Here is a 12,782-nt window from a genome sequence, read left to right as displayed (position 1 = left end):
TACAATGGACTATGTTATGGCTCAGCCCAGTCTCATTCCCTCTTTTCAGGATTTTATGGTACGCACTAGGCCGGTTGGAATAGCAGTGGATCATGCTATCTTGTCCTTCACTCTCACATTTCAGTTCAGCACCGCTCCATTGGGACAGGTCTCCACACACACTCGTTATACCTTTACGAGGGAGACTGACACCGTGTACACGGATGAGATATACAGACGCTTATGTGCCAAGGAGCCGGGACGGCCATTAGATGAGCTCACTCAGATATTGATAGATACGCTTCATGCTGCAGCATCAGAGGCATATCCCCATAGTCAGCCTACACGGAGACGATCTGGGAACATGCCCCAGAACAGTTGGTATGATGAGGAGTGCAGAGACTGACACCGTGTACACGGATGAGATATACAGACGCTTATGTGCCAAGGAGCCGGGACGGCCATTAGATGAGCTCACTCAGATATTGATAGATACGCTTCATGCTGCAGCATCAGAGGCATATCCCCATAGTCAGCCTACACGGAGACGATCTGGGAACATGCCCCAGAACAGTTGGTATGATGAGGAGTGCAGAGAGATGAGGATCAAATTACATAGAGAGGTGCTCATGGGTGTTACCACTCACAGACAGTCACGGATTACCTTCCGGCACCTAGTGCGACGGAAGAAGAGGGCTTATCTTGCTTAGTTAGAGAGGGATTTGTATCAGTTATTTATGAGTCAAGACTCAGGCGAGGCATGGAGACTATTCCATGAGCATTCACCATCACTAGCCATTACCTCCACAGAGATTTGGGGTGAGTATGCAGCATCCCTGTACACAGCAGCAGGACAGCCGCCCCTGCCAGACCCATCGGAGCCATGCCCAGAGACATGTGCTTTCTTTACTGCTGAGATGGTAAGGAAAGCTATTGACAGGATGAGGACTGGGAGAGCATATGATCATGATGGTTTAGTAGCAGAGCACTTTATTCATGCCAGAGATATGCTTGCAGAGCTTATTGCTATGATGTTTAACCGAGCCATGTGTGAGGGTTTTCCCGAGACTTGGAATATGTCCACGATTGTGCCTATCTTCAAGTCAGGGGATCCCATGCTTCTTGGGAATTATCGTACCATCATGATTGGTCACACATTGGCTAGATTATATGCATCTATTCTTGAGGAGGAGTTGAGTAGATGGGCAGAGAGAGAGGGCATACGTGCATCAGGGCAGGCAGGGTTCAGGAGAGGTTTCTCCACTCTTGACCATATCTTGACACTCAGAGCTATTATTGAGGAGGGCAGATTATATGGCAGGAGGATTTATTGTTGCTTTGTGGATTTCCGCAAAGCTTTTGACACAGTACCGAGAGCCAGACTGATGCGCAGACTACAGGAGATGGGAGTGCCCACAAAGCTGATTTGGGGAATCATGGCTTTATACAGGACAGTTGTGGGGCAGGTACGTACTACTCAGGGTATATCTGAGATGGTTCACTCCACTATTGGGGTGAAACAGGGCTGCCCCCTTTCTCCCACCTTATTTGGGATGTACGTGGATGAGGTTTCAGACTATGTAGAGCGCGAGGGTGACAGAGGAGCACAGCTAGCAGGGACATGGATTCCGCTGTTATTGTATGCTGATGATATTGTGCTGATCTCAGATTCTCCAGAGGGGATGCAGCGTCATTTGGATGCATTGCACACATTTGCACAGGACAGTGGATTGTCTGTTAACCTTGGTAAAACCAAGGTGATGGTGTTTAACACCACAGCACAGTGGGTTAGGAGGTCAGTACCCACCTTTACATATGGTCAGGAGACAGTGGAGTATACAGATGCATATACTTACCTTGGTGTGGTTTTCAGTGGCCCACTATTTTCCTTGAGGAGAGCAGCGGAGACCAGATTGACCAGAGCTTATGCAGCATTGGGGAGACTAGAGAGGATGTGTTCGCAGGTTCAGTTTCAGGAACCTCGAACAAAGCTCTGGCTCTTTGACACTTTGGTCACTTCAGCCATGCTGTATGGAGTGGAGATATGGGGACCCTTAGTGGATCACCACAACCGAGCTGGTAGCCCTGATGGATGGAGACATATGGAGAGGCCCTTGGTTTCTATGATTTCCCGGATGATTAGGGCCAAGGCCTCCGTACCACATGATATTATCCGTGCAGAGATGGCTGCCCCCCCATTGGTAGTAGAGGCACTCACTCGATCAGTCTCCTTTATACATAGCACTTGGGCTCTCCCTAGAGACAGATATGCTCGCTTCGCCCTGGAGTCTTCACAACAGTTGGCATCACAGGGAGACGGATCATGTTGGTATGCACAGATGACAGCTTGGTTCCAGTTGCATGGCTTTAGTATGGAAAGGCTACCTCCATTTCAGTACTCCCTGGATGCACCCTCCCTCTCTCTAACACGGGCAGAGATTACCAGACTTATCAGGCAGGACTTGATTCAGCTGGACACTAGGAGGACATGGATACAGCCGACACAGGAGCTTGGTACGAAGATGGCTTTCTATAGAGATCATCTTCTCCAGCTCACGCAGGATGGGTTTGTGATTAGACCCAGCTACATGGATACTCATCTTTCTCATGGGGTACGGTGTGCTATTGGTCAGATGCGCACATCCTCACACCAGCTAGAGATTGAGACTGGCAGATTCAGAGGAGTACCAGCTGAGGCCAGGATTTGTCAGCTGTGCCAGATGGAGCCAGAGACAGAGTTACATTACATATGTCACTGTCCACTATATTATGAGATACGAGGCCGTTTTCACTGCCTGTTTAGAGAGGGTTTCGGACCACTTTCTAGAGTCATGAGATACCAGGATCAGAGATGCCTCGGATTATACTTGCTGGAGCTTCGTAGACATAGAGAGGGTCTCTTGAGACCGAGGGGATCAGAGAGGGAGAGACCAATCTCATCCCAAAAAGTAATGAAAAAAACAAGGGAAAAAGGGGCATCCAGAACGGCACGCATCTCCTCAGTGATCAAATGTAGCAATGCATTCCAAACCTTGCTCTGTGCCCTATGTTTCAAATCAGAGTGCGGCTCAGCTCTCACCTCTATGGTTAGGAGCATAGTGGTTGAGAATACCAATGCGTGTAGTACCCTGCATAAGAAGAATCCACTGCGCTCTCGTAGGCAAAATGACACCATGTCCAATGATGCAAGGTAAGACCAAAGCTGAAACAGAGATACAGACACCACCTTTGGTACCAGTTAGCTGGTGACCAAAAGGTGTCCCCAGAGAAGCTTGCCTGATCTCCCACACTAGCTAGCATCCAGCTTATGCTCTTGCAAGAGCAGTACATCCATAGGTCCACCTGTAACTGCACAATGAAGCTGAGTTTTGACTATTTGTTTCCGCCGACGCAAAAAAAAGCCCCCAAGACCCTGAATGTTCCATGAGAAAATCCTCGTAAGGACTCAAGAGTAGGAACGACCAAATCTCGTGGTTAACGAAGGACCCCCTTTAGAGACGGAGGTACTTCTCGCATAGGTAAGGGAGGGAAAATCCAACGATGTAAACCTTATCTCTTGTTCCCACTCTAGGGAAAAGCCAGGGCTCGTCCTCAAAACTAGAGAGGTACCATGACAATGCGACTGTGCAACATCATCCTCAAGGGTGCAATCGTCCTGTAACTGTGATGCAACATTTTCCTGTGAGGGATCCAAATCCTGTGCCTACAGAGCCTCATCCTCCAAAGAAGGATCAATATCCTCTAAGGCAAGAGCTGCATAAGGGTTGGTGTCACTTGGTTGAACACAATGCTAATCAATACACTTAAATACACTAAGATTTGATGGACACTTGCTCAAATACAAGAAGTAAATTGCTGAATTGACAAGAGACACACAATGAGCCGGAACGGCCGACCCCTCCCTCAAATAAAGTATATTAATCTTGGGAGAATCAAGTACAAAGTGTCATGGGCATTTCTGACCAGATTTCCATACCAATGCATATGAATAAAATATTACAAACAAGTAGTTGTCGATGTAGACTTGCAACCCACACTACCCTCTCAAGTGCCCATGTTCCCTACCATCTGCTCTCTATTGTTCCACCAACACATGGTAGCAACAATCTGCAAGAGAGCACGTAGGACAAGATAACACTACACAAGGTATGTGATCTTGTAATCCGGTTCCTCCCTCCTGCTACTTGCTCCCATATTTAAGCATAAAAGCTTACCAATAGCAAGTAGAGTCGATGACAGAGGAAGTCTTCGCGATGGAAGTCCTTGGAGTGTTGAGATCTTTGATTTGTCGCCTTTCTTCGAGACAAAAGTCTTCAAGAGAATGAAGGGAACCTTGGGAAAGCTTCCCCTATAGTTCAACTTGAGAAAGGAAGGCTGAAATTAGAGTTTTCAGCAAAAAGACCAGAAATTACAGCAAAAATGAGAGCTGTTTTGCTGAATTTCAGTCATTGGGAGTGAGTAGGAGAGTGATTAGCACTTGGAAGCTTGGAAAACACCCTAGCAAGTTGGGTATGGCTATGGAGAGCTTGGAAAATGGAGAGAAATGGTGGAAAAACAGAGTTTTTAGCCTCCAAAAATCTTCATGAAGAAAAACACGAATTTTCTCTTAAATAAGTAAGTGAATTGGGGTCCAATCAGGTGAAGGGACATGGGGAGATGCCCATTTATGAGTAAAAGGGGAGGATCAGGTCCTAGACATTGAGTCTTGTCCGCCTCGGGACTTCAATGAGTGTGAACTTGGAAGCGGTCATAATTTATAAGTGACTTTTGGACGCCCAAACTTTAATGAAGTGGGAACGCACTCACTTATAAATATTGGCTAAGTCCTAAGGGCTATTTGAGCCTAGATTGGGTAATACTTACCACGTGTTCACATGCCACACAACCATGTCAGCAGACAGTTTCACACGCACGGTTCATGGGCGGACGTCCCCTTACGCAGAACTACACATTAGTCAAGCAAGCATGAAAACAGCATGCAATTTCAATTGCAAGCAAGCACCTAAAGATGCTATGCAATGCAGCATTGGTATGGACAATCCCCGTTCATGAGACTATACCAAATTAGACGTGCTCCAGGCAAGTACATGAGGCACCAGACCCAATGGAACACCAATCCACCAAGCATTTCCGGGCATGTACACAGAGGCACAAGTCCCAACAGAAAGCCAAGTCTACAGTATCACATGAGTGGCATCAATCCCCGGCATAAACAACTGCCATGGACACCAGTCCAATGTACATACAGGATAAGAAAGCACGGGTGGACCAATTGGGTGGCCAAATGGTGACATCCCCCCCGGCTTCTAAACAGTTGTCCGCAACTGAAAAGCATCCAAATATATCTGAAGCACATGCGGGCAATCTTTGAAGAACTCTTCATCTACCCATTTAGCATCAATGGGAAGATAGTTCCTAAACTTCACAAGGTAACGCCTCACAACTTTGCCTGCAGCAAGCTTGCCTTCCTTGTGATACACAATCTGCTCTGACTGCAAGATCTCCTCAAGCTCATCCACTTCTGGTGGATCCTGAATGACCATTTCACTTGGCTCCGGCCCTACATACTTGCGAAGGAGACTCACATGAAAAGCATTGTGTATGTGCCAATGACTAGGTAATGCCAATCTGAAAGCCACTTCATTGATCTTCTCGATCACTCGAAAAGGCTCATAGTACACCTGGTTGCAAGCTTAGGATATGCACCCTCTTTGCCAGGCCTCTTTGCAAGTCTTGCTTTCTCAAATTTCAGCAATACCCAATCATTCTCTTTAACATCCGATTGCCTTCTATGCTTGTCAGCAGCCTTTTTATGCTTGTCTTGTGACCTTGCAATGGCTGTCCACACCTGAGCAAAAGCAATATCCAAGTCTCTTACATACTCATCAGCTGCAAATATCTCATCCTTTGTGCGAAGGATGGGTGGCAAAAACACCTTACCATAAACAATCTCAAACGGGACCTTTCCCATACATGCATGCACCGTGTTGTTGTATGCAAAGTCCACAAGCGGTAAGTACTTCTCCCAAGAAGACTTCTGATCCGCCACATAACATTTCAAGAGATCCAACACGGCTGAATTCGCAGCCTCACTTTGCCCATCCGTTTGAGGGTGATAAGCTGATGAGAAATCCAATTTGGTGCCCATATAATCAAATATTTGACAAACACTCCAGTTCGCTTTTGGTGGTCTTGGCATTGTCCTTGTGGCGCCTCCTTCCAACACTCCTCACATCACCACGGCTACCACTGCTACCACTCAGGGGTTTCCTACCGGTCATCACAGCTCCCCCCGGTCCTCTAGTGGACAGACGTGACCTTGGAGGACCACACAGTTCCTTGTTTTTTTGCTATTGGTTTTTCTTTTTCTTTTTTTTTTAATGTTATTCTGCCCTTCACGGCAGCTCATTGTACATACACGTCCAGATTGCTGCTACATGGTTAGTGCTATATGGTTCTTGGTTGGTTCATTGCTTAGTTCAGTTTTGTCACACACCAGCATGCATCAGGTTTTACTTCTGGTTTCGGATGAGGCCCGTGGTGGTCACTCTCTTCTTACCATTCCTTCTTGTGGACATGTGGTGTCCTTCTTCCTCGACACTTCCTCTTGGACCTGTGGTGATCCTCCTTCAAGACTTTCTCTTGGACATGTGGCGGTCCGCTGTCTGCAGCTTCACCTCAACATGTGCTTCTAGTGTTCACCGGGACAATGAACGGATTAATTGGTGAGGGATCCGTAGCCACCCTCAGTGCCGATGGCCCCAGTTCGTGAACCCAAGATCGGGCACCCCCATGTGCAGGCACCCCAAAGGGTCACCCACCGGTCACACAAGGAGGGAATCTTTGGCTGCCCCACTCCCCAAACTTAGGGGCCACATTGGTTAACCACTCGGTGCTCACCTACTTGTGCTCGACACCTCTCACCTACTCCAATGGCATCTGTTAGTGACTACTTTTAGCACTTGGCTTGATAGCCCAAGGAGCCATGCCCATTGTATAAAGAGAGACTTTGGTGTATTGAGGGAGGATCCCAATGCAATACATGGTTTTGTGCTATCCCAACTCTTGCCTACTTCAATCTTGTGTTATGTGCATGTCACTCTTGGTGGTGACTGTCAGCTCTTGTGTTGTCAGGAGTTCTTGAGTTTGTGTGAGTGCGTAGTGGAGTGGGATAGAGTGGTCGCCATCTCCCTAGCTTGTGCCAACTCCTGAGGGTATACCTCCCTAGAGAGGACTCTAGTGATTTTTAGTGTGCCGACACGTTGAGCAACCGAGTCTACTACAGGAAGACTAAAAATTTAACTGTAGCCACCCTCAGTGCCGATTGCCCCAGTTTGTGAACTCAAGATCGTGCACCCCCAAGTTCATGAACCCCAAGTGCAAGCACCCCAAAGGGTCACCCACCAGTCACACAAGGAGGGAATCTTTGGCTGTCCCACTCCCCAAGGGGCCACATTGGCTCACCACTTGACCGCTTGGAAGCGGTGCTCACCTACTTGTGCTCAGCGCCTCTCACCTACTCCAACGGCATCTGTCAATGACCACTTTTAGCACTTGGCTCGTGATGGCCCAAGGGGTCATGCCCATTGTATAAAGAGAGACTTTGGTGTACTGAGGGAGGATCCCAATGCAATACATGGTTTTGTGCTGTCCCAACTCTTGCCTACTTCAATCTTGTGTTATGTGCATGTCACTCTTGGTGACTGTCACCTCGTATGTTGTAAGGAGTTCTTGAGTTTGTGTGAGTGCGTAGTGGAGTGGGACAGAGTGGTCGCCATCTCCCTAGTCTGTGCCAGCTCCTGAGGGTATACCACCCTAGAGAGGACCCTAGTGATTTTTAGTGTGCCAACACGTCGGGCAACCGAGTCTACTACCAACCAGTACCATGGAAAGATTGGGGAAGGAGAGAGAGCTTGAGCTCTTGCAAGCAGACACTCACACAGTAATAGATAAGACACACACAAAGATGGAAGACTGAAATCTTCTTCTTCTTGCTCTCAAAAGAAGGCTACAAAAGATAAGGGAAAACCAACATAAGTACTAGAGTACTATGTACAAGCGGCCATAATGTGAACACGCTAAATAGGTGAGCTCGCAAAATAAGTATGCCATAACACGGTTGGACTAGGTAGGTGTAGTCCAGCTATAGAATCACTGGCGAAGATCATGTCAACTACCAAACACTCCAGTGGTGTAAGTGTGGAACAGTCACCCAAGCGCATCATGAGTGTCACCTTGTGTTAAGCTTGACATCTCAACAAGCCTGTTGTTCAACCTCATAGGAGCAAAAAGCAGCTAGTTCTTCTGAAGCTCTACAAGCAGCCCGCCCAAACCTGAGCAAGAATCTGCCAACAGCCAGCCCAAAAGTCAACCAAGCGCTCAAGCTTTGCAAAGGTCTGTTCACTCCGATTTTACCCTTGTATAGCACACAAATCTTGTAATAAAGCAAATACATTGCTTGTCGGTGGGGGCCCTTAAGTGGGTAGTTGGTACCCAATCAGGTGTCCTATCTCGTCTCTACATCTCTCCTCATCTCAGATAGTGGGAGCCCTTAAGTTGGTAGTTGGTACCCACTCGGGTGTACTCTTTACATCTCCCTTCTCATCTCAGATTCCTCATCATTCTCTTGCAATTAATCATCAGTAATGATTCCGCTAAATGAACCAGTTTTTTTTCCCCACTAAACAAAGGATCTTTTCTTGAGAAAAAAGGGAAAAAAAATATGCCTCTGGTTATATGTAAACTTGCTCCCAAGTCCCCAGGTGAAGCGGGAGTACATGACCCTCAACACCTAAGGCAAAACATAGTTGACTTTGACTGCATGTGGGTAACTTGCCCTAGTCGAAATTGAGTTCTTTTGGCTAGGCAGATGATGTATATGAAGTAATGCCTTTTGTTCTTGTGACAAAAAGATACCCAAAAGGGGGGGACCAGCTGATTTTTCTTGTCCCGAGAGTGGTGTACAATCTATTTGCATAGCATGCTCTACTGTACTGTCGTTTTTCTCTTTTGGTGTTTTCAATTATTAGAGTGAGTAATTTGATCTCAAAAGGGGCATGGCCTGTTACACCCTTTGACTCTCTTTTAAGGCCCTTTCTCTTAGCCTTACCATAAAAGCAATTGCATCATTAAGAATAATTGAACCTGGCCATGCCACATGATGAGACCTTAACCAAAAGAAACTCCTGCAACTGTACTGCAAGAGTGAGGAATCATGCCAAGGATGACCTCGTGCCCCTTTTGTTTGTGAGTCCCTTAAATTCATCGATCTGTACCCTCATCTATTAAAAGCCCTCAGGTTACATTCAGATGTTTACTGATGACACTAAGCTGGAAAACAAAAGCCATCTTCTTGAGCGCAAATGGAATTAGCCAAAGTTCAAATCCTTTTTTACGGACATTAGGGTACCCTCGGAATGAAGTTAACTAGATAACTCTACCGCTGTGCTTCTACAAATCGGTGACTGACAGTTTTTAAACTCTCTTTCTTTGATTTGTTAAGCTAATTTCATAAGATTTCTCTGACAAGTTTGAAACTGATAAAAATCTCTTTGTAAGAAGAGTGAAATAGGGATTCATTGAGCTTACATGCAGTTTGAATGAAGCGGAGTGGAGCTTGCACATGCAAGAGATGGAGGGTTCCGCTGCCAGAGGTCAGAAGTGTCTCCAGTGCCCACTTGAAAGCTTGAACACTACTGTCCCCTTTGCCGATTGCTACCGCAATGTCTCCTGGTTGCGATGGGATGGTATGTTGAGCCTCCTCTACAGCTTCACCTATTTCACTCTCTTTGGGCAGCATGATGATGTCGGCTTCCACCTGATATCCAGCTTTAACTGTAATGGGTCCTGGCTCTGCTCTTTGACTGGAGCTGCCACGTGCGCTCGTTTAATTGGGAAATTGGGATTTTCTAGTTGCGGCCTTGTCCTGTAATACTGGCTCTATGTAAGTGAGCTTTCATGGACCTTGAGCAGAACCTTTGCTTGTTTGAAGAACCTTGGGCAGCTTTTTCCCCTGAATTTTTATAACCTTCTCTGCAAGCTTTTCTTGTTCCTTTGCTTTCTTTGTGCTTACTTGTTGTCTTCGTTTTTGCCGCTAAGAGTGTTGGGTCCTCGGGCTTTTAGCTGTTTCCGCGTGATGGGTTGTTCTGATTTTTACCTGCGCATGATGGGTTGTCCTGGTTTTTACCTCTGTGATCGTTTTTGCGATGTGGGTACACTTGCAATCTTCGCAGCCTGCAATTGCCTTCTGTTTTGTATTGAATCTTCTTTATTTTATGGGTCTGCGTTACTGATGAAGGTAGCGCGAAACACACGTTATGGCAATCTTCTCTAGCTCTAGGTACTATGCGACATTTTCTTTGGTTCCTTTTTTTTGGAACGGCATCAGATTCTTTCCCGAAAAGCAAGCTGCAAAGTGTTGGGTCTCCAGGCCAAGTATAGCACAATTGTCCCTAAAAGCTCGTACACACGATCACACTTCCTAGGACCTCACACGTTGGAGAAGAAAAACATTCAAAATTTGAGGGGTCTCTCACGACTTTTCATATACCCTGTTTGCCCCCCATCAGTTGCGTGTTGCATATGCTCTCTTTTTTTGGGTAGTTGTCAAGCTCATTTTTTTTTAGCAGAAACCACTGAAAAAATCTATGGCCATCAATTTCCCACCTACTTCAAATCAATCTCGTGTGAGCATGCTTTATTTTTGGTAGTTGTCAAGCTCATTTTTGAGCAGTTGACCCTAAAAGACACTCAAAAAATTTATATGGCCATCTTGAAAAATGTTCATGATTTGTGGGCATCTCGTCATTTGGAGAGGAGACCTCGTATGTCGAAATTCGATCTTGCATGTGATGGCTCCATGCATGATGTAACCTTTAGACTATAAGTAAGCAATGATGTAACCTTCAGACTATAAGTTTGTAAGTAAGTAATGATGTAACCTTCAGACTATAAGTTTGTAAGTAAGCAATGAGTGCATTCATGAGGTTAACACAAACCAAAAGTAAACTTACAAGGCAATCTACAACTTGTTCTAAGCTAGTTGATGAGACATTTTTTATATGAAAGAATTCCAAAGTCATGCAAAGCAGGGAGAGCTAGGGTGTTTACACATGAAACATGCAAACAAATGTGTTGTGCAAACGAAACATGCAATAAAAGCCATGAATCGTTACTTTATAATGCTCAATACTCATTTCAACAAATTGTCGATCATTGGGAGATGCAAACTAGCACTTGATTGACTAGAAAAGTTTTGGGGATTCCCCGTTGGCAATCATCAAAGGACTTATGGGCATGATAATGGGCAAGCGGCCTATTATGCTTTCAAATGTAGCACTTAGCGTATAAACACGCTTACTTGACACTGCTATACTCTTGAGTGAAAAATAAAAATTAAAAATGTAGATCTTTGGCAACGTTTAGAAATTAGAGATATCATTAAGTTCTTTTCCACCACCATGACCAAGTAAACTTGAGATCATTGCTAGGTAAACTTGACCTAACTGAGTAACCTTGGCCCCTGTAAGTTATCCTTGGTTGTGTGTACTATATGATATTTTAGAAATCTGGCCCACCAAGTAAACCCCATTTTTGTTTTAAAAAAAGGGGGCTTTAGAATAGAAGTGAAAATACTAATTATTACTAAATCGGAAAAAAGCAAGAGAGGAGCTTCAACTTACAAACCTTGTTATGATTATATTATGTGTTATCATTAAGGCACTCCAATAGTGTTGAGTTGTCAAGCTCATTTTTTTTAGCACTTGACCCTAAAAACCACTGAAAACCTTGTTATGATTGTATTATGCGTTATCATTAAGGCACTCCAATAGTGTTGAGTGTGAGGTTGACAAAGTCCTGACCAAATCTACACAAAAGAAACGCCACTTTTATATTCTATATGGTTTGGCAAGCACAACACTTACTTGAGAAAATGACATGATTTCATTGGCTTCATAATCAAATAGGTGACTTGGTCTTGTATTGATCATTGAGAACCTCGTAACATTGTATCCCTTGAATTTGGATGTTTAAGAATTATGTGTTGACCATTTCTACATGGACATGCATTTTGTGCATACGTACACGAATGCCTCACAAAGGTCGAATGTTTTCTACATTTACAATTATATTGTGCTTATGCAACTTTATATGTGCTTTTATCTAACTTTATATGTGCTTTTATCTAACTTTAACACAATCAAAAACACATTTCTCATTATTTTTATTTAGATCAACACCCTAGTTAATTTTGCCAATAGGTGAACAAAATATAACAAATATTTCAAACTTATAATTGGATGAATTTCCCTTAGCAAAACAAATTAATTCTTGGATACATACCTATATTTATTTTAGGATGGCACCAAGCCATGTGGAAAAAGGAGATAGATTCACCAAGCCATGTGGAAAAAGGAGATAGATTCACCAAGCCATGTGGAAAAAGGAGATAGATTAGTTGCCAAACTTTTGGACAAAGCTAAAAGGAAAAAAGGGACATGCGTTCAATTAGAACTTTTGAATTACATGTGTGAGTATCTTATTTGAAGTGTCACTTCCCACATCACCAACTTTTGCTATGTATTTTTTTTAGAGATATTTTACTCACACACCCACAAGTGGGTCCTCCCCCTTGTGATGTTCCTCTCAACCATAGCCAACAAGATTCCAAATTAAGACAACTATTTAAAGTAAGTGTGACAATGCTCTTCAAAACATTTATTCTTAAATATTTTAAATTTAATTCTCTACATCTGTGCAAATTGGTCTCTTTCCATTCTCATCTATATCTCAAGCAACAAAGG

At 44.5% G+C, this 12,782-nt stretch overlaps 1 protein-coding gene across 7 annotated transcripts in view; it reads right to left on the bottom strand.

The window, feature by feature from the left end:
- LOC147637249 (U-box domain-containing protein 52-like) overlaps window positions 1–10,471 on the bottom strand; it is a 124,137-nt gene extending 113,666 nt beyond the window's left edge. For all 7 annotated transcript variants that reach the window (XR_015266365.1, XM_086800868.1, XM_086800865.1 and 4 more), the window contains exon 1: window positions 9,568–10,471. Coding sequence is in view for 6 of the 7 variants with exons in the window: in XM_086800868.1 (XP_086656994.1) it covers window positions 9,568–9,778 (211 nt within the window). In the remaining variant the exon portion in view is untranslated. The remainder of the gene's footprint in view (window positions 1–9,567) is intronic.
- Between the last annotated feature and the right edge of the window lie 2,311 nt (window positions 10,472–12,782).

This window comes from Cibotium barometz, chromosome 7 (genome assembly GCF_041138505.1).
Source record: "Cibotium barometz isolate CiBa-2024 chromosome 7, ASM4113850v1, whole genome shotgun sequence".
NCBI lineage: Eukaryota > Viridiplantae > Streptophyta > Polypodiopsida > Cyatheales > Cibotiaceae > Cibotium > Cibotium barometz.
Note: the sequence above shows the minus strand (reverse complement) of the source record. Positions and strands in the feature narration are given on the sequence as shown.